Source organism: Meleagris gallopavo, chromosome 8 (genome assembly GCF_000146605.3).
Source record: "Meleagris gallopavo isolate NT-WF06-2002-E0010 breed Aviagen turkey brand Nicholas breeding stock chromosome 8, Turkey_5.1, whole genome shotgun sequence".
NCBI lineage: Eukaryota > Metazoa > Chordata > Aves > Galliformes > Phasianidae > Meleagris > Meleagris gallopavo.
The window spans coordinates 15820876-15848796 of NC_015018.2; the positions used below are offsets into that span (position 1 = coordinate 15820876).

Consider the following 27921-nt stretch of genomic DNA (forward strand, 5'->3'; position numbering starts at 1 on the left):
AGATTTCCTCCTATCTGCTGGCTGTCCCTGTCACAAGTTTTACATGAAAATATTGTAGAGGCAATGGCTACGAAGGAATGGCAGCAGGCTTGGCTGATCCTATGGGCCACTGATGAGCTGAGGGCCACAGCTTGGCAGACAGTAATCTTCATGTTTAAAGCAGATTTTCTGTGTCCACCTGGTGCCTCGTCTGGTCTTTTCATCAGTGCTTTCCTGTTGGTTGAGCTTTTTTAGCCCAGGGAAAGCAGTGATTGCAGCTAATGTGTGACACCTCTGGGAGGAGAATATTTCCCTAGGGGGAATGATTTGCCCTCCAGTCCTGCATTAGGAGCACTCTAAATCTTGTGAACAATGTTTATTTATGTCTGACAGCTCTGCAGGGTTTGCTCAGCTGCTTTCCAGCATGCTGAAACCTAGCATGAATGTGTAGAATGAATACCAGTTGCAACAAACTCATAAATGAGGTGTGTCCCAGCTGCAAGGCGTGTTTTAATCTGTACTCCTGTTTGGGAGCAGTCCACCCTTCTCATTTCCTCTGCCTGTTAAATAATTGATGAAAGGTCACAGTAGTCATGATACAACTCCCACAAAAGTCATTAAAGCTGCACAAAATCTTACATACTGATTGCAAAGCTGCAAGTAGATGTGCTGCTCTTTATCCTCTGTCCAGGCAATAGTTTTGGGATTAATCACACTGAAATCAGTGAGGCTGTTGCACCTGTTCCTGGGCTAAACCATCTTGTTAAAGGTACAGTTCACAAAATCTTGTGCCCAAATCTTTCTCACAAAGGAAAAAGCAAATGAGATCATGATGCAGACAAATGTGTTCGTGATTGGAATTGACTCTGATTCTCTCTCCCTTTTCTGGTATATCTGTTCTTAGAAGCCAGAACTTTGTGGCTGTTCTCAGCACCTTCTGCTCTGGAGAGCACCTCTCTGTCCTACAAAAAGTAGAACTGTGTTCTCAGTGTTTTGCTTTCTACTACTGTATGGCAACTGCTGAGTCACAGCCTGAACCACTGATTTAACACCTGGGAAAAGGAATAGCTCAACAGCTCAGTCCTGGGAGCACAGGTGAAGGCAATTTGTCTGTGTGACCAAAAGGGGTGGAGCCTGGCTGCACCTCTCAGACCCCATTTAAGGGCTGATTTAAAAAACTTCCTCCTAATATCTAACCTAAACCTTCCTGTCTTAGTTTAAAACTATTCCCCCTTGTCCTATTTTGTCACTTACTCATCTCCCCCCATAAAATCTTTGCCTGTGGGTGCCAGAACAGAATCCTGATCCTGACATTCATAGAGGAGTGCTAAGAGACGTGCATCTAGATAGGTTTCTGCTAACAGTTTGCTTTGATTAGTTTTTATTTCCTTGTTTTCAGGCACCAGCAAGAGAAGCCTGGGGTGCTCCAGCTGTCTTTCAAATGTTACTTGAAAAGCTGCTCTCTGGGAGGTCCACTCACTTGTCGTGTTTTCTTGCAGGTGACTCCAGGTAGCAAAGCTGCAATAGCCAACCTGTGTATAGGAGACCAGATCATAGCCATTGATGGGGTGAACACAGGTAACATGACGCACCTCGAGGCGCAGAACAAAATCAAGGGCTGTGCAGATGAACTCACCCTGACGGTCAGCAGGTATGACACCAATGATGGGTGGGGAAAGGGGGGATGTGGAGTGAGCAGTAGCTATGTTTTGGTTTGGCAGCACTGGTTTGTTTAAACTGACCTCTTACTGCTTTGTAAGGCCAGGCGCTCCGTTGCAAGAGGGTGTTGTCTTTCAGCCTTTAATCCTAACGCTGCTTGCATTTGCTGCACTTTGACCTTATGAAAACAATATTCTCAGTGAGAAATTGGCTGATAAGTTGTCAGAGTCTGTCAGCCTGTTTTGTGGCCTCTGACAGTAAGAAATCCAAGACAGGTCTCATGAAAACTTCACTCACAGTAGACGAGGTATGACCAGAGATTACTTTTCTTCCTGTTGCAATAATTTAGCAGTTAACATGTGTGGTTATGTGCTGTCCAAACTATTTATTGTCTAGTTTTTGCTGCATGCAGACTCAGAAAGATTGTTCTTTTTGAAATTTAAAAGTACCAGGGCCTGGTGGATTGCTGGGGATTTACCCTTATTTAAACTGCAGCTGTGGGTACCAACTTCACAGCAGATTCAGGAGAGGTGCGAAAGCATGCCTCAAGTAACACAGTAGTTCAGTTGTTTGGGACCCTTCTATCATAACGGGAAGTCTTTTACTGTAACTTGCACAATGTTAGCAATTCAGCATTATTTCCCAGGTCAGGAAGAAATGACGGGCCTTGGCCAAAAAAAGCCTGGTAATTCATTGAGAAGAGAGGAGCAGAGCAAAGGTGGTGTGAATGAGTGGTGAACGGCATGGCAGACTGCTAGCCCTGGTGTTTCTTGTGCTAGCCCTTAACGTGGCAGCTTTCCTGCAGAGGAGTGTTCCTCGGCTGCCCCAAAATGCCTGGCTTCTTGGTTAGCAAGCCAGTACTGTGTGGTTGTGGCTGGGAGAGAGGAGAGGCGGCCAGGGCTCTTTTAGTTGCTGAGCAGGCTTAGTCTTACAGGTCATTGAGTCTGTAAAATGTGTTTGCTAATGTTAATTACCAAGCTGTTAACTTTACAGCTACCCCATGCCCTTATCAGCCTTGGGTGTGGAAGCTGAAGCTGCCTGGAGGCAGGTTTTTAGCTGTGTGCACAGCTGAGTGGAATCATGTAGGGCTTTGAGCTGAAACTACCCAACTCTTTTTCAGAGCCATCTTTAAAACACACCGTGAAGTGTGTGACAGATGCTGCTGCTGCTGTACTGATTGACAAGTAAATGCCAAAGAGAGTGTCAATAGTGAAAAACAATGATCTAACTACTTTTCTACCCAGGGTTTAATAGTGTAGCCCATTGCCCTGTATAAAATCCGTTTTAGATGGCTCTAAGGACCTTCAAGTCTTTGGTCCTCTTTATTCTTTGAGATTAAGATTCTGCTTAGGGAAGGACTACTTGCTTATTTGGAGGTTTGATGCCTGCTAGAGATGTGTTTGTATTTGGGAGTATGATACCATAGGATGCTTTCTCAGAGAAAAAAAGCACTGTTTTAATGCCAGAAGGCAGTCATGCATCACGCAACATCTTTCCTGGCCATTCTCTCATGAGGATATTTTATCCCTAGCCCCCAGCTGACTTCTCCTGGGCCTCTGTAACTGCATCTTTTTGTGAACGTGGCTCTCTCTAAGCAGCTGCCTGGATACAAAGAGGGAAGGATATCACCTATGCTTCACTGTCACCAGCTCCTGGGTTGGCTCTCCATGCACCACAGTCATAGCTCATGAGCTGGATCCACATACAAAGCAGCTGTGCTGGTAAGGGCTGCTGGCAAAGGCTCCTGGGCTGATAGGGCAGCAGCTCTGTAACTGGAGCTGTTGCTGTGGGTCTTTAGTGTTTTTTAAGTTAATACCTGATTAATTTTAAATGATTGCTCATGGAGCTATGTGTGCAAAATGCTATCAGATCTGTGTTCAGGGTAGCATCAGGATTATGCCAGGAGGGATTTTTACAGGCATTTGTTGGAGCTCATGCCAAAGGTTTCAGTTCCATGAGGGGACACTGCTGTTGTGACACTGGGGACATCGTTTGTGATTTGTGACTGTACTGTGAATGCTGTAAGTATACATGAGTTCAAGAGGAGACTGGGTGTATTTATAGAAGTAAAATCTGTAAAGGGCAGTATAGACCGCCATAGTATCTCTGCTGCAAAAAGCTGGATGCTGGGATGTTCTAGGGGAAGTATGGTGTTATGCTCATCTCGTTCTTGTCCTTCTTCCTCACGCCTAAACAAATATTATGTGTGTTCATCTGCATTTATGCAACCCTCTTCTCTTTTAGTGGTAGCTGAGTGGTTAAAATGTCCCTATCTTCGGCTGCACTAGTGATTATTTAAGAGAAGTGTAAATATAGAGAACCAGAGAGACTTAAACACTTCTGGTAAAGGAAATGCTGTTTGTACTGTGTACTTGATTGTGAATATCAACAGCATTCCAATGTTTCCTGTTTCGATATTTTCCTAAATGATGGTAACAGTCCAGAAATATTTCAGATCAGATTGTAGGCAGGAAATCTTGTCTAACACATGTCGCTGTTTAAAAAAGGATCAAGTACTAGCAGGAGAGAATGTGACTAGACTGCTTTTTTTCACCTAAAGGGGCAAACTTATTGTTGGCAGAAATCGATTGATTTTGCTTGGGTGTAAAGTCAGTCACAAACTGTTTTCTCTGAATGTGCTTTTCTATGTGGCGCTGTCAGGTGCTTTGCTGCACGATGTATGAGCAGAACTGGGGAGGTCTGCTTTCAGCCTTGTAAGTGGTTCTACAGCGTTGGCACACACTGAATTCCTGCTGAACTTAGCAAGTCTAGCAGCTCCCCCCTCTCTTTGCAGCCTTAATTCATTTGTTTTCCTATTTTTTCCAGAGTAGAGAGTCGTCTTAGAAACATAGCGCGCAATAAATGAAGGAAAAGCTTCTGATATTGTCTTCAGTAGCGTACACTCAAACTCTGCACGATGGTTTTCTTTATGCATAGAAAGACCAACTTACAGCGGAGTCTGCACTTCAGTCAACTCAAAGCCACCTGATTGCCAAACTGAGACATTTCACAGGTGGAGTTTTAAGCCTCTTCATTGGAGGAAGGAAGTTTGGGATCTTGATTCTTTGAGAAGAGCTTTTTTTGTCAGTGGTAATACTAGTAGTGAATTTGGTACGCAGCTCTGTGTAGTAGTAGCTACAGATGGGCAGAAGTAGACAAATACTCATTCCAGTTGCAGTATAGGTGAGAGTTATCTCTGAAAGAAGTGCTGTAGTCACCTAGTGGGTAGCAAAGCTGTGCTCATGTGCAGCCATGAGCAACTCCAAGGTAAATTGGGTATTTATGTTTTGCTAACAAAAGAAGAAATATTCCTAAAGCCTTTCCTTTGTGTTTAGAGGCAGATTGGGGAGGAACAGGTAACAAGAAAAGAAGTTTTGTGGAAAAGAATGCAAACGTATAATCTCATTTTCTGCTCGTACTGTCCTTTTCTTCAAATTCCAATCTCCTACTCAGCAGCCCTGCTGCCAGTGTATGATATATTAATACATTTTTTTTGTTTGCAAAACAGTCTGTTACTCTGCTAAAATGATGCCAAGGAATGAAGCTATGCTTTTTTTTTTTTTAATTGAAAACTGCTAAGATCAGGAAAGTCCAATTTGCTACCAGCAGATGTTAAATGCATTGTCAAAAAGGATCATGTGTAATGCTTATGGAGAAGGAGTGAGGAGAGACAGACAGAATGTCCTTTGTGCCATACTCGGTTGGTTCAGCTGCACCCTCTCTGTGGGAAGCTCCCAATCCTTGTTCCGCGTGTTCCCAGTGCTCAGCTGTGGCTGTACAAAGCCACAATAGGCTTGGGTTTGTGTTCTAGGAAGTCCGCAGTTTGTTGACTCATTTGAGCTTGCTTTTTGCTTCCCTGCCAGCAAGAGTTTTCCAGGTCTGTCATCGTGCTAATAATGCCTGTGGCCTGGGAAGCCTGGAGCTGTGCACAGCTATATAAGGAGATGTGGAGCAGCCACCTCCGGCAGCTCAAGGCTCTCCTGGCTGCCTTCATGCTCCCCAGCTCTCTCAGCAGTTTTTACCAGTGATAAGTGCTTTCAAAGGCACGTTGGCAAGTCAAACCTGGTGTTTGCTATGCTGTTACACCCTCTTTGGCAAGGCAGAAGCTGTGAACTCTGTAGGTGACTAGTTCAGAAAACAGTAGGTGTGCCTTATCCTTTGCTGCTTATCTAAAACCCTGGGAGCTTCTGAAAGAGGAATTGTTTAGGTCTTTCCTCATTTTTCACCTAATGAACCTTCTGCCTTAGAAGAAACTTTTCTGCTTTTAGGAGTTCAATTGCTACTCTGGTAAATTAGACTTGCCACTCTCAGTGTTTGAAATAAGAATTTTAATGTGCCTTTCTTATTGAACTTATTTACGCAATTCTTGGCAACAGAATTAGATCCTCATTTTCCAGCACTGAATTTTCCCTTGAAGCTATAGCCTAGTTCTGCACACAGAGCGTTGATAACAAAATCTAGCCTCTTGTGATTGCTTATATTATACTGTATTCAAGCCAAGCCTCATGAAAAATGATGAATTTCACAAATACTTCTCCAGATTCTTGCCTTGACTTGCATGCGATTTCCTTCCTATCCTTCCTACCAGTATCTCTGCATCCAAGCTAGCATCTATTCTTATCTCAGGTCTTGGTTTCTGCCTGGATGGAACAGCAAATGCATGGCTCGTTCCCTGGCCTAGTCTTAGTTGTCCTCTCTCCAGTGGTAAAGAAACAGCATGGAAATGTAAACTACCAAAGTGATGACGTTTGTATATTTGCGTGCCCGCTATTAGTTTTCCTGGCAGGTGTTCCTGTGTTTGTCTGACAGTCATGTTTCTGTCCTCTCTTTCTGTACTGAGTGTCACTCCCATTGATGGAGTATTTAGGAGAAAATATATTCTAACTTAAATTTGAATTTGAGCTAGCTGCCTGTTCCCTGCTTCCCATAAGTGATATGAACACATGCAGATATGGTGAAGATGTGATCAGTCTAACCAATCCAGCTGACCTGTGACTCATAACCCTACTTTCCAGCCTTCCAGAAGATAAGTCGTGGGCCAGCAGTTGGACAGAGGTGAACTTTTGGGTGCTATTTCTCTCTCACTTCAGAGCAAGTGCAGGCACTGGCGGCAGGAGCCCTTTACTGAGAGCAGGCATTGTTGCAGTTCTACCGATGACCCATAGATCACAGCTTCCGTGGCGGTGGTGGGATGGGATGGGACATGTGCTGTGCTGGACCCACTAGGCAATGCATCCCAAGCAAAGCTGTCTCATCTTCAGCTTCGCTGGGGCCATAAATGGGCTGTTGTGAGAGCAAGTGAAGGGCTCTGTGGCAGCTGTTGTGAAGACAAAGGGAAACTTTGTTCTCCTGGCCTTAGAGGGACAACTGTGAGGGCTGTTTAACCTTTCTGTTTGGATAGCATCTAAACTGGATTGGAAGTAAAGCCTGGAGTGACCTTGCTGCTTCCATTTATAAGCAGTGACAGATTGGAATGGCAGCGGGCTGGGCAACAAACTGGGATTTTTTGCGTTGCTATCACAAAAGGGAGCAAAATCTGTACAGAAACACGTTGGCTGACCCTAGGTATCTCACAGACACTGGAGACCAATATGCTGTGCCCCCTCATGCACCAGGCCAGGAACAGTAGGATGAAGGTAACCCCTTGGGGCCCTGGGAAGAGGTTTCTGCTCTGTGTACATACACTGGCTTGTTCCAAGGTTAAATCTGCAGACTGAGAAAGGCCTTATGCTGATTCTGAAATTTGGCATTATTAAACTGCTGCAAAAGAAAATACTACTTGGAAAGTGTTTCAATCATGGCCAATGAGAATTGGCACCAGGGATGCGTCATGCTAGAAATCAGCTGAAGTGTTTAATGCTTTCTGAACTGCTCTTTCATCTTCAGCCAATGTCTACTTGCTTATAGCCAGGCTGGCAGGTGTTTGTTTCTATGAGCTCTGCTGTGCCCCCATGTTTTCTAGAGGTCACACATGATCTCCAAATGCTTCCAAAGAGGAAGGCTTTGTGCTGATCAGCGGGCTGTTCCCCTCTGTGCAAATATGGTCTTCATGTGCAAAATGCAGCCACCCTACAGGTGGCTGTGACTTCATTACGCTCCATGGCTGTGATGTGGGTAAAATCACTGGTTCCTCAGGCACCCCTAAAACACCGGTGACCAGAAGCAAGGAGGGAATAATTGTTTTACACTCACCTGGGGTATGTTGCACATCCACAGTAACAACAGCTGTTGGGGCAAGATTATTAGATCATCATAGAGCTGATCCCATGCAGCTGTTATATTTGTGCTCCTCAGTCTGTGTGTGCCCTAGTGCATCAGATGCCAGAGGTCAGATGGGCAGGCTGTTGGCTCTTGGCACTGCAGCTGCTCTCACAGAATGAAATAGCCCCAAGCCAAAGGTTTGCCGTACCTGACTTAAAGTGTGCAGAGGATGCTGTCTGGTGTGACCCATGCCTGTGTACTTTCTTGCAAAAGGATGTACTTCAGAAAGCAGGCTTCAGGCAGGGTTTCTTTTGTGTAAAGTCCAGAGCACAATAGATGAAGTAGCAGGTGAATTCCCTATAGAAACTCTTCTCTTCCCAGAGTGAGTGGGTTGCCAGCCATCTCCTCCCACTGAGCTGCTCTCAGGGTGTAAGTATTATTTATGCAGTAATGTCTGGGATATATATGTGCACAGCCCAGGTAGGGTTTTTTCGTTGTTTTTGTTTAAAAATGTACTGAAATTTGTGGGTCTTTAGAATAGTAGAGTAGATTGAATTTTTATTATGGGTAGCTCTTAGGCCTTGTTTCTCTACCCCTGTCCGCTTTATAAGCCTTTTCTGTTTAAAGTCTCGTTCCAGCTATCCAGTTAATTCTCAGTGGAAACAATCTTGTTTTGCTAACTAAGAACTTAAACTGTAGCTGGCCCTGACCTCACAGATATCTGGGAAGAACATCTGTCTGCAGTTGCAGAATTTACAGAGTTTCAGGATCTCCTGTCAAAACAGGACATGGATTTCAAAACTCATCCAAAGAGTTTATCAGCTGTCTAGTTGTTGCATTGTGTAATATTTAACGCTGATGGTTTTCATTCAGTGATACTGCAGCCACTTTATTCCCTACTGTTACAAATTTTGGCAGAAGTAGTAGTGTTTGGTCCCTCCTCAAAGCTAACTACTCTCTGTACATGTGAGAATCTTAGGTGGCATGTGTTTCCCACAAAGAATCTCAAGCAAATCTAAGCTTAATTCCTATTTCTCCCTCGCTACTTTTTCTGTTGTCCTTTGGGGCACAACAAAACTCCAGAATGATGATGGTAGAAGCAGCTGGTTTTGGTCGCAGATTTGTGTTTCAGGCTGCTGCAATTGGGTCAGACTAGCAAAGGTTATGCAGACTTTCTCTTGGACGCATTATGTTGTCTCAGTTCTTAGTCCCATTGCTGACTTTGACCTATTTCTTTTTTTTCATGATTCCCAAAAGCCTCTGTTCTATATGGATTCTACTATATGAATAAGACAATTCTGGAGGCTCGAAGTGAGAAGTATTTCCAGCAACCCAAGTTCAAGAACACGGTGTTCTATGTATATTTAATACAGACAAGAATCATTTCATTTCCATGCGACTCATGGAAGCTGGAAGACGCAGTAATTTGAACTGTCTCACTTAGTTAAAGGGTATGCATCGCAGGGATGTATCCATGTTCTGCTGTTGGGGGACCCCTAAATATACTGGCTGGGTTGGAGCCCACACCTATTGTGTCATCAGTGGAGTCCCAAAGGATGAGCTGTGTGGATTCCTACTTTTACAAAAGTTTGGTGGTGATGAAGATCATGAGCTGAAAACAAATCCTCTAATAACAAGTGATGTGCAACAATGGAAGTAGATTAACTATTGGAAATTCATGTGTTGCAGAACAGAGTCAAAAGTCTGGTCACCGCTTGTAAATGAAGAGGGAAAGGCGCATCCTTACAAGATGAATCTGGCCTCCCAGCCCCAGGTAAGGAACAGAGTATCTGCATGCTTGTGTCCACTTATTCCTGTCTGACTTTGGAGTGGTTTTTGACCTGGTACCCAAAGATGCTGAGCATGTGTCACTCTGTCACACTAGGTAGTGTGTGCCCCATGTTTGCCTTCAGACATGGTCATTCTTCCTCATGGTCAGATGCCTGCTGCCATGGAGAGCTGGTTGGAAAACTTGCTTAAACCTGTCATAAAGCTCACAGAAGGTACTGTGGAGGTGTGGCTCGATTAAATCATTGCTACTCTTGCTAAGCCTGATGATTTCCATAGATAAGAAAGATCTAAAGAAGGAAGGAAAATGATTTAGTGTCTTCTGTTTTTTTTGCATTTTGTTATGCGCAAATCTACAGCTATGCTAAAATTAAAGGGGTTTTCTGGGTTTTCACCAGGATAGTGGATTTTGGTCCTAGTACATCTCCCCTATGAATCTGTCTAGCAAAATGAGAGGAGAGAAAAATAGCTTGACTTGACAATTAAATAAGTGCTAATATGTCTTTTTGGCATGGACAGGGCCTGAACCTGAAGTAGTTGTGCAGCAGTGCCCTGCCTAGACTCGACTTGGGATCAATCCATACTCCCTTTCATGCCAAGCTGCTGTGTGTTGCTTGGCTCAGAGCATGGTGCTGCGTTCTCTAGATATTTCATAGCTTAGCCAAAGCACAATGTGAAACAGAGCCATTTGGACTTAGGCTGGAGCCATGCAGTGACACTACCTATGACACCATTGAGCTGAGATCTGCTCTGTATCTTCTGCCCTGGAGGTGTTCTGCTGCAAACCTTGGGACTGGGGGAATGAGAAGGGCAGAATCAGCACTGAGACTCTGCTGCAAGGCTTCAGGGGGCTAGTATCTAAAAAGCATGTTTCTGGAAAGGTGGATAATGCGCGGTCTTTGAAATTAACCTCATCTCATGCTCTCACAGAGGTGACTTAGTTCCTTCCTAGCACTACATCTCAGAACAAAAATAGACTTTGTGGTGCTTTGTAAAACCTAGTGGTGACTGGTCAATCTGTGCAGTTTTATGCTGTGATTTCACTGCTCAGCAAATCTCACTGAAACATTTTATTTTTAATAATCAGTTGTGAGGTTTCTTCTGCAATGAGTGTTGAAAGGCTATGAACTCCAACATGCAGGGTGAATTTGTGTTTCTGAAGTGCAAGCTGGGCAGCACTGCATGGTAGAGAGGTGGTCGAGCCACAGCATCTGTACATAATGCGTGAGCTGAAGCATAAACTTCACCTTCTCCAATTGAAACTGAAGTGAGAGCCTTCACTGGCTTTAAATATATACATATTCTGCAGCCCTTCTTCTCCTAGGTGATCCTTAGTCAACTCTGGCAAAAAAAATTGGGGAGAACCAGCTGTAGAAATCTCCTGATATCTGTGTCAGGACAGAGATATGAGTTGGAGCTCAAAAATTAAACCTAAGTAACCGATGTGGATAGCTTTCCATTAATTTCAGTGTGTCAGCAGAACTGAGTGAGGAAAAAGCCCTGTGAAAGAATCTTCTGCAGTCATGCACAGTCCCTACTGCTGTGCAGAACTAGAAGGGACATGAGTAATGGGAGAGGCAATGGAAGTCTCTGCTTTCCTTCCTGAAGTTCAGATAAAGGGCATCACAGAGACCAGGTGGGATTCATCAGGGCTATGGAGTGTACCTCCACCATAGCCTAACCTTAGCCCTGTTTCTGGTTCTAGCTCTGGCCCCTCCATAGGTACTCTGATGCTGCCATCTCAAAGTTTGGCACAGCTGGATTTATGTTACCAATCCTTAACTGACTTCAGCAGGAGAATTTGTCAAAACAGAACAGAAAAACAAACAAACAAACAAAAAAAAACAACCACCAAAGACTGCAGCAAGATTCCTGTTACAAACCCTATTTCTGGTCAGTAACTATTATTTTAATTTAGCACTAGAAGCCAACACTGGGCTACATGCCCCTGTGACTGGCTCCAAAAGAGTTTTATTTCCTGGTGTACGGAGTGACATTCAAGCTCCCACAGAAGTCTTGCCTTCTTATTATTTTTAAAATGGAGCCAATTAAATCGTTTTCAATGGCTTTGCAATCGATGGTGCTTGCTGGTGTTCAGAGCACAGGGCTTTTTTTCACATGGGTTAGTCCAGCCGTGGGCTGGAGCGGGGAAATTTAGCAGTGTGAGATGTGTGGCTCATGTCTCCAAATGACAAGCTCCTATTTACCCTTTCTGTTTCACAGTGCCAAAGGCTAGTGTCATGGACACCATCAGGTTTTAGGTGTGTTCTTTTCTTTATATTTTAATCCTTTTTAAATACGCACCCATTTCCTTTTTCTGACTGCAGCTAGTAGAGATCTGTGGTGAGGGCTGTCTGCTTGCAGTATGATGTCAGCATAGCATGTTGATTTCTGCCAGATCTGTGGTGAGAACTCAGTGAGTTTATCTGGGGCTGTGTATTTACAGTATCACCAGAGCCAGCAGCAGCATGCAGAAGATGCTGTGTATATACCAGTGTGGCAAACTGGTAGGAATTTTCTCGCAAAAATGCTGAGCTCATTTTCAGACAGTATTGGTAGAAGCCATAAGCAGAGCTGACTCTCTCTGAAGGCAGTGCTGTCTGAACTGTTTAGGTTTATCTAACTGCCTCACCAGTGAAAACAATACATGTGCTTCCCTTGGCAGCAGGCTTACGCGGAGCACTTAAGTCCCTTACCAAAGAAAATAAGGCGTGCTGAGTCCAAGTAGTTCATTAGGACCAGATCCACTGTCTTCTGAAGATGCTTCTCACTGTATTTGCTCACAGCCTTTTGAATGCAGCAATACCATCATATATGTGGATAGAGTTGCTTCAGACTCAAAAGAAATGCTTTAAAGCCTTTGCAGTAGAGATTGGAGAGCAATTATTCAAATAAACTTCTCCCTTTCTTAAAATGGGGTACTATTTGACATTGATCCCCAACTTCACTATCTGCACTGAAACTTCTCAGCATCTAGCCACCTTCTTTGCCTGTTCCCATTTCATTTATACAGATAAATCTTTGAGAGTGATCTTGAAAAATAGTTTTTGGTTTATGTCAAGAAGTGGCTAATTAGACACTAAGATCACTGCTTGTACTCTTTTTACCATTTGCAATAAGCTTTTTGTTTATGTCTGTAGTCTTTTTGGAGGCTGACACTTGGTGAAATGCTGCATCTGTCTGTGCAAGTATTTTCCCTTACTTGGAATGCAAGATCAAGATGCTTTTGAGTGCCTTTGGAGAGAGAAAAAAAAAAAAGGCATTCCACAACCTCCCATGCATTCCCCAAAGTCCTAAATCCCAAGACTGACTTCATTGTCTGTGCTAGTCTTTTCAAATGAAAGAGCTACTGCCTTATTATTTCATTATTGTTATCTTTATCCTCTTAAATTAATTTAAGCCAAGGCAAGAGTGATGACAAAATCACATTTCATCAAAAGGTGCAGCAGCCTGTCAGTGGTGATGGCTCTGCTGCTGTGCTAGCTTTGTTTTGGGTGTGACCATGGCAACACGATGGGAAGGAAATGACGGAGACTTTTTCGTATATTTACTCAATTATTTCACTTGCACTTCTCACCCAGATCATGAGGGCATTCACTCAATGTCATTTTCCCATCAAGAGCTTTTCCGCACTGCAGTGGGAAAGATTAAAATAACACGTCCGCCTGTCCCTTCTGCTTAACTTTTTTAGGAAAAGTGATTGCAAGCAAGAGAACAACTTATTTTGGTAACTGAGCAAATATTGTTGCTTGTGGTATGTAGAGGACAGGATAACTTCAAAGTACCATGCTCTCTGGTAGCCTGGGCCAGGCATTAAGCTCCAGAGCCATGTGTGCTGTGCTGTTGTGTTGCTTGTAGTAAAATGAACTGAAAATCTTGTTATCTCTGTGTCTGTGCCTTGCCTTGCTAAACCCGGGCTTTCTGGGATAAGGTTTGGCTTTTTCCTGTGTTTGTATGACAGTGAGGTCAGTGGGCCAAGGTCTCTGTGCTTAGTGAGATCATGTAGGAAGTAACTGAGAGAGACTGGCTTTGAGGGTGGTCAGCACCAGGACCGTCTCCAAAAAAAGCTGAAAGCTCTCACTTTGTCATAACCTCTTTCTTAACCATAGAAGATAAGGGCTTTCAAACTCAAAAATGCTCTTTACAAGAGGAAAAAAAAAAAATAAAGAAACAAGGTCCAGACTTGCAGATGAGGGAGTGAGGGAGTTCTGGAGGTGAATCATGGTACTTGTGGGATGGCAAGAGCAGACAGCTGCTTCTGTCCTCCCAAGGCTTCTTATAAGAGCGCTTGCCCTATCCCCATCCTCGTCCTCACTGGGTGATGTCATTGTTTCCATCTTGTGTACTTTATCTCCTTGGATACCAGGAAGGCCAGGGCTATAGAAACTGGGTGTGTGGTAGGCCTTTCTTTGATAAGGCCAAGTGTGCGTGGGCAGTGTATGAAGCAATAGGTATATAAAATAAAATATATGGTAACCTGCTGGTTTTGGTTAAAAGGCGTTACTGCATGGATGTGGAATGCTTTAAGGACTTGGAGGGAGAGGATGTGGGAAGCCAGCCATGTTGTTTTACCCCCCTACAATAACAAAGCCCCAAACCCTTTCTGATTTCTAATCAGATTTCAAAGCATTGCAAAAGATTTTTCCATAGCTGAAAAACCCCAAGCAATAACAGAGGGAGAGGTTAAAGCAGAGGCACCGCTCCTTGTGCCTGCAGCTGGTGAAGCATTCCCTCAGCCAGAGCTGACTGTGAGGACAGGTTCTGCAGAGGTACTGGTGCTCCTGGGCACGAGCATGGCCTTCACTTCACACGTGGCCTTGCTGGGATGGAGATGGGGCCAGGCACATCGGCTGTGGATTTGTGATCTCCTCTGCATGCATGGCGCTCTCCTTTGCTGAGGTTTGGTCAGGGGCCCATTTTCTTCGAGCTGAGTAAACATTTGTGCCGAGAAAATTTTAATCGTGTTTCCTCTTGGCGTGGCTCTTGAGGCGTGTGCTCCAGCATCCAAGCCTCCATCTCTGCGGGCTGGTGGGATGCGGTTTGGCTGGGTTGTGAGGCTGGCTCTGGGGCCTGCAGGGCTGCGGGGGTGCTGGAGAACATCTCCCTGCAGCTGCAGTGTCTGGGTGCTGATTGTTTAAATTTGCAGCGTCAAGTAGGAGTTCCTTGAGCTCCCTGGACTCCATAACGTGGAGCCTTGGGCTGTACCTGAAGTGGACTTGCTTGCAATTCAGCTGTGGGGTAGGCAGCTGGCCATGCTGCAGGGGAGGGCATAGCCATGGCGATTTCACAGGCCTGGCATCCCCAAGCATGGCCTGGTATGAGCAGGAAAAAGGGGCTATTGTTCTCCCAGAGAATTCCCCGTGATGCTGGCATGGTCGGAAACGCTGAGCTGCTTCCTGCTCTGGTGTGGGGATGTTTTCTGTCTACCAAGTTAGTGCTGTGGCAGCTCCCTGCCTGGAAAAGGCTGCAGCATACTGTGGTATGTTTTTTTTGCTTGATGGTGACCAGGTGTGGGACTGTCTCATTTCTGATATTTTTTCCAGTGCTAAATCACAGACTCTCACATAAACACACAATTCCTGGAGCTGGGGCTTTCACAAAGCAACTGCCCAACCCAGAGCCTGGTGGGCAGGTCTGGCAAATCCCTAGGTAAATGCATTTAACAGGGAGAACAGGTTATCTTTTGATTGTGGTTTTGCTACATGAAAGCACTTGTTCTACACAAATTCCTTCCACTGTTTGAGCAGAAAAAGCAGCATGGTGTGACAAAGTGATGGAGAATTTGGGTTATCCAAATGCTCTTTATAATTTTATTGCTTTTGCTATATTGTCTGTAGACTTTTAGGTTATAGGTCTTCTGCGTTCTTCTTGAGATGGGATTTTTCTGACCTAATCTTCGGACATCCTCTTCAGCACAGATCTCTCTATTTAGGCTGTTATAAACTCCCTTGCAGTCTCTCATGGTTTTTAGCTGCATGAGCACTGCTACAGATGTCCTGATGCTTCTGGAAACTTAGTTTATGGACTTGAATATTATTAAACAGCAGAAAACTTATCTGGTGGCAAGTAGTCAGAAACTTCCAATGTGGCTTCAGCGCCTGAGCACAACTTGCAGTTGAGTCCAGGCACTAATGTGATTTCCATCTCTTTCTTCCATCTCATTCCTGTTTTCTCAGTGTTTGTGGATGCTTAATGGTCCTTCAGTCTTCTGTCACGCTGTCAGACTAATTGGAGCTTGGTTGACAGATTCAGAAGTCCTTGGTGGGGATGTGAACGTGTCCACATGCATGCAGAGCATGTAATTGAGATGTCTTAGGAAACTGCTTGACTTTCCTAAGGAAATCTTCCTTAGGAACTAGAAATTAAAAAAAAAAACTAACTTCCTTTTCTCTAATTCTTGGCTAATACTGAAGTGTTTGCACGATACAGATTGTGACATGATTTAATCTTTGAGCCTATGTGACCTAAGAGTATAATTCCTTTAGCCTAAAACTTCTGCTTCTGTCTTTCATCAAACTGACTACTTATATGCATGTCTGCATATACTCTCTCCCACTTGCTGCCTCAGAATGGTGTTCTAACATATGCATTTAATGCTGATAAAAGAACACTGATGCTTTTCCCAATGGTGTGATTTACAGGCTGAAGTAATTATTATTTTTTGCTAATATCCACAGTTTCTGCCATGGGAAAGACTATTTTTATGAGCACTTTGAATGAGATTGTAACAAAGGAGATTAGCTAATTACTCTAGGGTCTTTCTTCCTTTGGCGTGTGGGAAAGTTTCGTGGCTGATTTTCATTTGTGTTGGCCAGAAAGCTGTGGGAGAGCAGTCCCATCATCCCACACCTGAACTTCTTGAGCTACCCCACTGATTGCAAATGACTCGTATCTTATGAGTGTGTTTGGACCTGCATACCTCTTCTGTAAGGGGTCTGTGCTGTGCCTTGTGTGTGCCATGAAACAAGGTGATTCCCATTTGTCAGTTCAGGGATACTAGCCAGCTGTGTAAGGAAATCTTGGGGCATAAAGGCAGTTTTAAGAAAGCTCTTTAGGGGAATTTAGTCATGCTTGTTTCTAATGAGTGTTTATTCTGTAACTATAGCTCTATCAAATAAGAGCCATGAGACATTGAAAGGGCGGTGAAAGCTCACTTCCTTGCTATAGAAGTCAGCATGTGTATGGAGTGGGAAGCAAACTGGTTGTGCCAATTATGACAACAAAGTGTGGGCCTTGCATGTTTGAGAAGGGCCCTGTTTGATCCTGTGCCAGTGGGTGCTAGCCCTGTAACGAAGCCATTCCCAGCCTCTGGCCCTGACTTTTCAAAATGCACGTTTTAGTGCCATCTTTCAGTACTGAATATTTCAGTCTCTTCTGTGAACTGTCTTCTACCTTCTCTGTTGAGGCCTCATTGTGTTCTCTCCTTGCTTTTGCTAAGCAATTTCTTCAGAAGGAACAAGCCTTGGATGCTATTAGCTTTGCCCTAGGGCTGTGGTTCCCAGCCTGCTGAGCTGCAGATGGGGCTACCAATTTCCCTGTTTTTGTTGGAGCTGCATGTGATTAAGAATTGTCTTTTCTTACATCATATTTGTCTGGAATTTTCTCCTAAATTGTCCACTAATGCCTCTGGAAGCTCCAATTTGCAGCAAGCCCAGAATGTCTGGGTGATTCTTCTGATGTTAAGGAGGTCTCCGATCTTGTCAAGGCATTTAGCCATCACTGCCTGTGGGCAGTCCTTTGTGTTAACAACGGTCATCTTCCCACCTCTTCTGGGGCAGTGTTTTTTGTTCAGGTAGTTCTAAGTTGTTCATGAAAGAAACTAATCTTTGCTGAAGGAGCAGACGTAGTCTAGTACATTTACAGTTATGTCAGATCCCTTCTTTTTGGTGTGCCCTTGTCTTGGGAAAGTCAGCCTTTCAGCTGCTGTTGAAGAGTGCTCTGCTGTCTGCCCATCAATCTTCACTTTCCATTGAAATTAACCCTACTTTCAGGATTTGCAGGGAATACTTAAAATCTGCAGTCTTACGTGAAAAGGTGGATCCTGTGCCTCACCATAGCCTTGCAGCAGCTGATCTCATACTGTTGCTATGTTTCTGAGATCTTGCATTCCTGGCACATCACCTGCGTGACCTCCACAGTGCCAGCCTGAAGAGGCCATGTTGGCCATCCAGGATGGAGACGGGCTCTGCCAACATGTTGAGGACACTCACCTTCTTTGGGGCAGTGAGCTCCCAGGTGCCACCACATATCAGCGTGACCCTTGCAGCAGCTGCATGCTCTGGGCTGCCTGCCACATCCCCCTGCACGCCTGAGCACCTCTGACTTGTGCCTTTGCTCCTTTGCATGCAGGAAATAAGGCACATAGGAAGCGCACACAACCGGAGCGCGGTCCCCTTCACTGCTGCCACGGCTTCTGCCCCCAAGGTGATCACTGCTCAGTACAACAGCCCGGCGGGCCTCTACTCCTCAGAAAACATCCAGACCTTCAACAATGCTGTGGAGTCAAAGACATCACCTGGGCCCCCTGAGCCCAGCAAGCTGTAAGTATCGTCCATGCCTCTGAGCTCTGACCCAGCTGGGGAAATGTAACAGTTCTCTTTCAGGACAGGGTACGGAGCAGACAGGCAAGAGTGGATACAGCACCCAGGGACAGATCTCCTGGGAGTGGGGAACGTCTTACACGATGCAGAGATGAAATTAACGCTCTTGTGTTTCTTTGTTTAGCAGAGACCGACGCAGTTTCCGTGTGCATTCAGCATGACGTGCAAGCCTGCTGGTCTGAACAGGTGCCTGACAGCTCACTGTGAGCTTTTTGTACAGCGGGTATCTCATTGTGACTGTGCTGGGCAGGAAGGGTGCAGCTAGAGCAGGAAGAACATCCATCCTGGCTCCTAACTGGCGTGGTGCTCACAGATGGGCTTTGACCTTTCTATTTTTATTACCAGACTCAGTTTTTCACACAGGCTTTAAAATCTAGATGAAACTTCTCATAGTGGTGTGAATAATTTTATGAACGGGACTTAAAATGATCTCAACCTTGAAAGCTTTGTGGTTGTACTTGAGTAACAACCATAACTTCACCATTGGAACTTTTTGTTCCCAAAAGTCCAAGTTTTTTGTTTTTTGTTTTTTTTAATTGAAAGCCATGAAACAGGAGCTTTCTGAAAACTGCATATGTTGCAGCTGGTGGGCAAGGTGTTGGGTGTTTGCTTCTCAGCCCACATTCAGTGACTGAGTTAGGGGTGGCAGGGAGAAAAGAAATCTGGCTTTGTGTTAAGGTGTTTGGACCATTTGGAAGTCAAATTCCAGCTGGTGTAGTCTGGAGTCCCCTCCAGGTGAGAGCACTTCCTGGAAGTTTGGGCTGTTTGATACAATTTGTAAATGAGGCAAATAAACTGTATTGCAGTTTGGTCTTGCAAAGCAGGCAAGAAGTACAGGGAGAAGCCATGCCACTGAACATGGCTATTTTAGAATTGGAGGTGCAGTGTGTGCTCAGCAGGGTGCCCGGACCAACTTGGGAGGGGCAGCAGTGAGGGTGGACAGCAGGGCCATGGCTGTATGCTCAGCCCTGCTGCCATGTCTTCATTGCGTTGTGAGTGGAGTGGTTGTGGTTTGCTTTGTGTGTGGACACACCTAGAGCAAGGAGGCTGGAGCTAAAGCATCAGCTGAAAGCTGTTAATGTAAAGTGATGTATGCAGTGGTGTGTCCCTGGTCCCTCTGGCACAAGCAAGACAGTATTCTGTTTATTTCACTTGGAGTATTGGTTTAGCTCTTCATTAACTTCTTAATTCTTTCCTTTCTTCCTCCTCTGCATCTTTCCCTCAATTCCATCACATAAAATCCAAATGCATCTCAAACACCACCCGTGCTGCTCATGCACATGGGTGTGTGCCTACAGTCGCCTCTCGCCGATGAGCGCGCAGCAGGCTCCCTTTGCCTCTGTCTATAACCCGCTGAAGTCACCCAGTGTGGAGGCACGGGGCAGGCACAGCCCTGGTGCCCTGCCCAGCCAGGTTCGTGTGGGGCCAGAGCAGCTCAAGCACGCGGCCCAGGCCTGCCCTAAGAGCCCGGTGGAGGTGGAGGTGCCAGGACTGAAGGTGCTGCACGTGCAGTTCAATTCTCCCTTGCAGCTCTATTCGCAGAGCAACATCATGGATTCCCTGCAGGGGCAGATCTCCTCCATCAGCCCTGATTTCCCCAGGTAACCTGCCTGCCACCTCCATAGCCAGCACAGAGCATCCACTCATCTGCGTCTCAGTGTCCACAAGTGCCTTGTCCCTGTCTGTGGCTCCCAGTGCTGGATGGTCATGAGTAAACACTTACATTTCACCTTCCCAAGGGCAGTGCATGACTTCACAGGAGCTTTCTCTGCATTGTGTTTGTGTCAAGCACCAAAACATCATTTTAGCCTGCCCATCTGTCTGGTACTGCAGGAGTTAAGGGATATTCCTGGAGGATCCACTTGAAATGGATGGATTTTCTGTGGGAGGGTGTTTATCCCAACAGCTGTTTTTTTTTCTTTTTTTTTCTCTCAAACCAAAGTGACTGCTGTTTGCAGCTGGGTGCTGCTATGTGTGTCTGTATGTGGTCAGCTGTGGTTTAGTTTGCCTGGCTGGGCCATGGCTGTGTGTGAGGAGCTTAATTTCCAGGTGAAACAGGTCCTGAGTGTCTCCCTCTTTGGCTGGCAAAGCTTATGGGTTTGGAGCAGCTCAGGTGGGTGGCAGGTATGTAGAGAATACCTCCAACTGATGCAGAGCTCTTCAGAGGTGCTTAGGAGCTGGCCCCATAGATCTCATGGTTCCTTGGCCCTCATGGTCCCCTCCTTGGCTGAGCACCACATACTTAGAAACAGGCAGGTTGGTGTCCTGGTCCACAGGCTCCCATGGGCAGGCTTTGCTGTGTGACAGCTGCCAAGTGATGGCAGGATGCAGTGGATTCACAGCTGTGTTATTGCTCAGAGCAGTTACTTGCTATGAGTCACCAATTGGGCTGTAGGTGACCCTATGTTCCCCAGGAGCAGGTACATGACTGGGCAGCTTTGCTGGGCAACTGATGCTGCTAACAAAGGAAACAACAAAAGAAAGTACTAAATCTCCCTGTAGCCCAGCTTTAAGACTTATAAGCTTGACAAAATGTGTTAGCATGTAATAGTGGAATCATGTTAGTAATGAATACACTGTGCTTTTCTGAAGATACTGTGCAAGACAGCCTTTATGGTATCTTATTACCATCATCTTGCCAGTTTTAAAGCTCACTGATCCAGTGTTATTCCATCACTATTGCGATTTTACTGCACTAAAAGCACTGAAATCCAGTCATAGTTGTTGGGGTTGGAGGTACAGTAGAGAGGAGTGTTGGAGCTGTGCATTACAAAGCTGTTGTGGGCAAGGGCACCATTTGGTGGTGGTTGCAGCAGATGAAGTGCCTTTGTGATAGCAGGTAGCATAAATCTGCTGGTGTGGAGTTACCCTGCACTGTGTCCTTGGCCCTTCAAAAGATGGATGTGCTGTTTGTTGGGTTCTGTTTTGTTTCTGAGTACTGCAATTCCCTGCTCTGACAGCTGGAGGTGTTTCACTCTCCAGAATATAAATTTGAGCAATTGGGGGTTTTTTTATATTTTTTTCTGAAATTTTGTATATGCAAGCGTATCTATCTGGTGCATCTCTGGAAGAGCTGATCTATATGTTTTGCACACCATCAAAATGCATGGTTGAAATGCAATGGCTTTGTTTGACTCTCCTGCTCGTTCAGATGATTGAGCCTTTGCTTTTGAATGCATGTTTCTGGGACATTGTTAGTGTGCACACTCCAAGGACTACCTTCCTGCCCAATGATTTTGGAGGTGGTCAGTGAAGGGAGTACATCAGTTTATATAAGGTGAATGTAATGTGGAACATGGATTCATTTGGGATAATCTAGAACACTGTCTATGTAATTGAAGGGATTTTGGTTTATTCAGGGTGAAAATCTTCAGTAAATGAGATGCAGGCTTCCCGGGTTCAGCTGCTTGTAAGTCTAGTGTGCTTCCTGCTCCAGTGAGAATTACCGAAGTTTGAAACACTTTATCTAAAAATTGTTTATGGAAATAGCATTTTATAGCGTGTGTGATGATTCTACCTCTGATCTTGAGGAGTTAATTGTGTAGAACAGCTCCCAAATGTCTCAATTGCACATTTGCCTGGGAAGTCTGAGAAACATTTCCCTCTGCAATTCAGTCTGAACTTCAGGATGTTTAGGTGTGTTTCAGGCAGTTATGAAGTGCAGGAATGTTGAGTTCCAGCAGAGCATTTCCATTTATACGGCTGCATTATATAATTGAGCTGCCAGAGATTTGTCAGTGACTGCCTCATTTTTCCAGAGACATTTTAATCTAGTCACAGTGGCAGTAGCACCTCAGAAGGCAGCTGAAGTGAGGGCACAGCTTTAAGAGGCAGAAATCTCTCTCTCTCCTTGAGGTGCTCATTAACTCCGCTGAAATGCTGTAAATGGGCACTGGCTCTGGGTCCTCAGATAGGGAGTGGACGTAATGCCCACTTGAAACACAGAACTATTTCCAATCAGAGGATCCTTTATCTGGATGCTGCATGTTACTGCATGAAGGTGGCCTTCACAACCACTTCATAACATGCTTGCAAAGATGCATATTTTTTCTAAGGAATAAAGCTTATTGAATTTGAGAGTCATGGCAGTGTAAGATAGCAGTCTCAGGTGGTTTAGGTGTGTGGGGAGACTGCACAGTGGTGGCAAAGCTACTATGTGGGATTTCAATCCCAGCACATGTGTTCTTTATTTTCCTGGTTCCTGGACAGTAAGACAGTTTCTGGAGTAAGCAGCAATTGGGAAGCAGAGGGAATGTGCTGGGGCTGGCCAGGAGTGTTGAGTGAGAACCTGATGACAGCAGAGTGCATGGTGGCCCAGCACTTCAGTCCTGCTGGGGCTGCAGCTGTCTTCTGCGAGCACATCCAGCACCTCTGTGTCTCATGGCATCCTGTTCTGCCTTTGTTTGCACGTTTGTCTCTCAGTCACGTGATGCATTGCGATGGTTTTGCTAGAGGGACTAGCTGTAGTGTTTAGCCATTTAACAAGTGTGTTTTCTCTTCCTTCTTCAGTTTAGATCAGCACAGCCATCCCTCAGGCAGCATTGCCATAGACAGAGACTCTGAGGTTTACAAGATGCTCCAGGAGAACCAAGAGTCGCATGAACCACCCAGGCAGTCTGCTTCCTTCCTAGTGCTGCAGGAGATTTTGGAGTCAGAGGAGAAAGGTAAGCCCTCCTGTGTGCCCGACCTGGGTGCACCCTTCCTTTCAGCCATTCCTTGGGCTGTGTATGGTGGCTCAGAGTAATGTCTCAAACTTTCTTCTCCTTCCTTAGCTAGTGCTTCTTCAAGGTAGTATGTGTAGGTGGCTTCCACAAAAACTTTCACTGACGTTACTCTTAAATTTCTTCTCTTCAGCTAGTTTCAATGTCAGTGGACACATATTGTTACTCATTCATTGACTGAATGCTCAAGAAATAAAACCTGCTGCATTTAGTTCTTAAGAAATTCTAGAAGTTGCAAAAGCCTTTAAGACCATCTCGAGTTTTGCCCCTATTGGAAAACATTCACCAATTTAAGGACCATCTTAGATTTATGACAACAGGTAACACAAGATAGTGCTCTTTAGTGAGTCTTAGTGTTTCTGGGTACCATCCTTCGATAGGAGAAAAAAGGATCATCCTTCTGCAACTGAATATAAAAATTTGGAAGCAGGGTTACAGCAATTAGTTTGCAGTTTTAAGCCTGCAAAAATCTTGTGCTGTTTGGCACTCTTAATCTGACATCTGGACAGTGTGTAGTTCAAGGCTATAGGCTTCTAGATAAAAACTCTGATTAACTTAGGTGGGAGCCAAATCATACTCCCTTCTCCCTTTAAATAGAGTAAAATAAACAAATAATTAGGAAAAGAATTCCAGGAATGACTCTTTTCCCCCCTCTTAAAACAGTTGAGACTTCATCTGTTGTGTTATTGACTTGCAGTGGAGTATTCAGTTTCATCCAACAAAAGCGTGGTGCTGAGATATCAGAAAGGAAAACATCTCAGCCAAATGCTGTTAGACCTAAGTTATCTGTAAGGGAACAGTAAAATGAAGGAAGTAAGGAAACAATAGGAAGACAGAAAACAGGATTTTTGGTCTCTAATCTACTGTTAAAATTTCTGTCTGAAAGCATCTTAATAATGAGTGTTTGCAGCTTACCCCCCAGGGTTCAGCTCCTGCGTGGAAGGGACTGGAGGAGCCAGGACTTCTCACGCGTCCGAGGTCCCCCCCTGTGCTTAGTAGTGCTGAAGAAGATAAGCAAAAGCCTCTCTAGTTTATCAGTCTTTGAAGATTTGCAGCATTACTGGGATTCTCTGGCATGAGGTTTGCCTGCTTGATCACAGGCCAGGATAGGCTTGGGCACTGCTCTGCTGTGAGCTGTAATCACCCATGCAGAGCAAGGTTACGCAGCCCCAGAGGAGATGGTGCCCTGGCTCACACGACATCCTTGGCAGTAAGTGGCACCTTCTGTGGGATGCTCCTCTGAGTTTGTCTTCAGGCATTGGCTTGTGAGCAGCAGCAGAGAGCTGTCATCTCCCCAGCCAGGGTCAGTCCTTGGGGTGTTGCCAGAGGCATGGACTGTGCTGATCCACACCAGCTGAAAGGATGGGATCTGTGTGCGGCTGCTGATGTGAGGAAGCATTGCAGCTGTTCTCTGTTTAGACTTGAGCCTGCATGTGGAGGCTTAGGGTGTTCCAGAGAGTGGAACAAGTTATGTTTCCTCAGGCATTTTGTTAAGCCGATTCCTTTAGAGATTTAAAAGTGTGCTGTCAGTGTTACTGACGTGAACTAAGTGCTGTTCAAAGCAGAAGGAGCAAGCAGGGGCATAGGGTAGAACCTGAAAATGTGGTTGCTGCTTCCTTCTCAGCAAAGGGTCACCCCCAGTGATGGGGATAGTAGCTAGGTGCCTCCTGGTTTGATTGAAGGGTCCAACCCCATTAGGGCACCTCACACTCAGCACTGAACTAGTGCAAGCCCCTGAGCCAAATGCTGGTGTAGGAGAAACAGCTTTAAGCTCAACCTGGGGTGCACTGTGTGTGGCTGTTAAGGCAATGCGGTGGCACTTAGGCTGGGTGACAGTGAGGTGGAATGGGCAGTGCCCCAGTGTTTTCCCTTGATTCTCTGCCAACAGTGCTGCTATGGGTTGTGAAATGTCTCAGACCTTGCTGTTCACTGGGGTGAACCTCTCCAGGATTATTCTTCCACTTCAAAAGGATCAGTGGGTGTACTTTGGCTTGGCAATAGTCAGAAGGGTTTTGTGCCACCTCACTGGGGGAGGCTGACATGTCTGCTCAACAGCCTCCTCTGGTCCTTTTGTGACATCATGGGAATCTGCATCCCTTCTTCCTCTCTTGCCTGGTACAGGCAAAAGTCACATAGATAATGCTAGTTGTATCAATGGTATCATTTTGATAGAGGCTTCCTTTTGACTGCAGATATTGAAAGGCTTGCCTCCTATCCAGCATCTAGGATCCGCTACTGTTGTAGGCATCCAGATGTCTCCTTTGAAAGTCCTGCAGGTGGGAGGTACTGTCACCCCTGGAGTGGGCCACATGCTCCATATCCCTGCAACAAGGAGTTTGTTAACCAAGGAGCTGTGAGGGAAACACAAAACTACACCATACAGCTGAGAGGAAATGGCTTGGATGGCCTTATTGACTGCTGGGATACCCACTTCCTCTTTCTGAACCCAAATCTAGCCATCAACTTGACCTTGAGTGTGTGCTCAGAACACAGCAAGCAGGCTCTGATGCTTCTGAGGCTGAGACTTTGCTTTTGCTTTGAATCTCTGTGCATGCGAGATGTGTTAGCCAATATCTGATGGGCTTTTATGATGAAAAAGGGCAGTATCTCATCTTAGGGCTCACCATCTCAGGCCCTGGGTTTCTGGAGCCAGGATCAGCTGTGTCCCTTCTCACGCTCCTCCCTGCACACCCTAAGTCCCTTCCTCCTTCCCATGCATGAATTTTTGCCTCAAAGCTGATGTTGAAGGACATCACCCCTCCCTAGCAGAGCATCTGCTTGGGAGAAGCCCCGAGCCACGCATCTCACATGCTCTGAAGCACTCTCCTTCCACCCCCAGGAGATCCCAGCAAACCATCTGGATTTAGGAGCGTCAAGGCTCCCACCACAAAGGTGGCCTCATCGATTGGGAATGCCCAGAAGCTGCCCATGTGTGATAAGTGTGGATCTGGCATTGTGTAAGTAAGCCTGTCCCCAGAGCAAGCAACCTGTGCCTGTGCACCCAGGGTCCAGCCCAGCATGTATTCTCACCAGCTTTGGTAGTGCTCACCCTGCAAACCCTGCAGTGAGGCAGGAACTGGGTTTCCCTCTACCGTTCCATGTCAAAGCAAGTCCCTTTGAGACAGCCTCAGTGCTGTTGTTTTGCTTCCTACCAGAAATCTGTTAATAGCACTTAGAGGTAAAGTGAACTTTCCATTTGGGGGCCAATGTGTTCAATGATTTCCATGTCTTGCCCTGGCAGCTGGGCACAGTGGGCTTGGAGAGCTGCCTTCTGCTCCTGTGCCAATGCAGTCCCACACATCTCCCAGTGGATCTATGCAAAATTAATTTTTGTTGGTTTTGTGGGGGATGTCTGACTTCTAGCACTGCAAGAGCTAGATACAGACCTGTTGTGACAGCACAACCAACCTGTATCTCTGATATACTCTGTAGTTTTTCAGCCACATATTCCTCTACTCTCATTTCCTACTTAGCCTTCACTTACTGCAACCCACTTAGCTCCAGGGGATGAGTGCTGGATGCACACCTGCATTGTTATTGAAGAATTCAGCTTTCTACCAGGTATGGTGTTGCACTGCTGTGAGACCCAGCACACTGTAGTTGCATGGGCCTGGCATGCCTCAATCTCCAAGGACTATCAGAGTTGTTGCAGAAGCAATCCATAGGCTGTAAATGTGAATCAGAGACAAATCATACAATTACTCTGCCAGCCAGGTATGGCTGAAGAGAAAGCACAGGACTATGACTAGCTTTAAAAAGTAACGAATAATGAAAAATATAGATGGCTGATGGAACAAATGCTGCTGGCAACTTGTGCTGCTGTTGCTGGTAGTTTGCAAGTTACTGTGCAGTTCTCCTTAGATTTGTTGGATCAGTTTGGGAAGGTTTCCAACCAGAGTTTGTCCATGCTGAGTGGGACAGCGAGTCTGAGACCAGTCAGGATCTGGTTAGCAGAGGCAGCCCTTAGCAGTGGGCAGTGGCTGGCTGTGCCTCCAGTGGTGGTGGCAGTCACTTCCAGATGTGGTATAAAATCTGGTGGTTTGTGACCTGCCTGGAGCTTGCACCCTACCTGATGTCAAGCTGATCCTATTGTTTCTCCCTGGATGTTTGAAGGCTGTTAGCTGCCTTCCGCTGTTGGATATTGCTGCCATTGCAGTGCCTCATGCCAGCACAAGCACTAGGACCTGTCCCTGTAGAATTGAGGTCCTTGTTAGAACATGCTTTCCAGAGGCTTCCCATGGCTCTTCTGTGCTGTCAGCACTGAGGCAGAGATGAGATCTACACTATGGGGAAATGGTCCAGCAGGTGGACGCTGAGGTGCAGGGTGAATGGTGAGGTGCTGGGCTGGGGGCTGTATTGGCAGACAGCGGGTGTTGAGTGCTGGTTCCTTCCCCAGAGGGGTGTTTGTGAAGATTCGGGATAAGCAGCGTCACCCTGAGTGCTACGTGTGCAGTGACTGCGGCACCAACCTCAAGCAGAAAGGACATTTCTTCGTGGAAGATCAAATCTACTGCGAGAAGCACGCACGGGAGCGGGTGGTGCCCCCAGAGGGCTACGAGGTGGTCACCGTCTTCCCCAAGTAGCCTGTGCTGCAGTGGGGTCACCGTGGATCGTTCCTCTTCTGCTGTTCTTCTGGGAAAGTGTTGCCCCTGCCCCTTGCTGAATCTCCTTTACGATAAGGAATGCTAGGCACGGCTTTGAATTTTCTTGCCATGTGAAAGTTCTGTCTGTACACACAAGGTGTCACTAATCATTCATCATTCTTTTTTCTTTCACTGTTGTTTTTTTTTAATACACAGATTATTATTTTTTCCCTTCTCCTTCGTGCTGTTAATTGCACAGGCATGTCAGAGGCCAAAGTCAGATCACAGCTCACTTGTATTCCAGTTGTTTGCCTTCTATTCACATTCAATAAATAGGGTGACTCCACCAGGCAAGTGTCTACTTTCTCCTCAATTGGGGCTGCTAGATCC

The 27921-nt window shown here is 45.6% G+C and overlaps 1 protein-coding gene across 5 annotated transcripts; it reads left to right on the forward strand.

Moving 5' to 3' along the window:
• The first annotated feature begins 725 nt into the window (after nt 1-725).
• Nucleotides 726-27882, forward strand: PDLIM1 (PDZ and LIM domain 1). 5 transcript variants are annotated; one of them, XM_031554419.1, is made up of 8 exons: nt 726-748; nt 1479-1630; nt 9529-9613; nt 18352-18413; nt 19526-19828; nt 22737-22891; nt 25788-25905; nt 26422-27338. In XM_031554419.1, the coding sequence occupies exons 2-8, from the start codon at nt 1563-1565 to the stop codon at nt 26444-26446; spliced, it is 816 nt and encodes a 271-aa protein (XP_031410279.1). In that variant the 5' UTR covers nt 726-748; nt 1479-1562; the 3' UTR covers nt 26447-27338. The 5 variants fall into 5 exon arrangements, with proteins under 5 accessions (XP_031410279.1, XP_031410277.1, XP_031410278.1 ...); XM_031554417.1 differs by lacking the exons at nt 726-748; nt 26422-27338 and adding an exon at nt 27345-27882; XM_031554418.1 differs by lacking the exons at nt 726-748; nt 26422-27338 and adding an exon at nt 27345-27882 and having other exon boundaries at nt 18355-18413.
• Nucleotides 27883-27921: the final 39 nt, after the last annotated feature.

Coding starts and splice junctions, on each gene's coding strand:
- PDLIM1 (XM_031554417.1), top strand. CDS start 1,563: ATGACGCACCTCGAGGCGCAGAACAAAATCAAGGGCTGTGCAGATGAA. Junction 18,414..19,525: donor AAGCCTGCTGGTCTGAACAG/GTGCCTGACAGC, acceptor GTGTGCCTACAG/TCGCCTCTCGCCGATGAGCG. Junction 25,906..27,344: donor AAGTGTGGATCTGGCATTGT/GTAAGTAAGCCT, acceptor TTCCTTCCCCAG/AGGGGTGTTTGTGAAGATTC.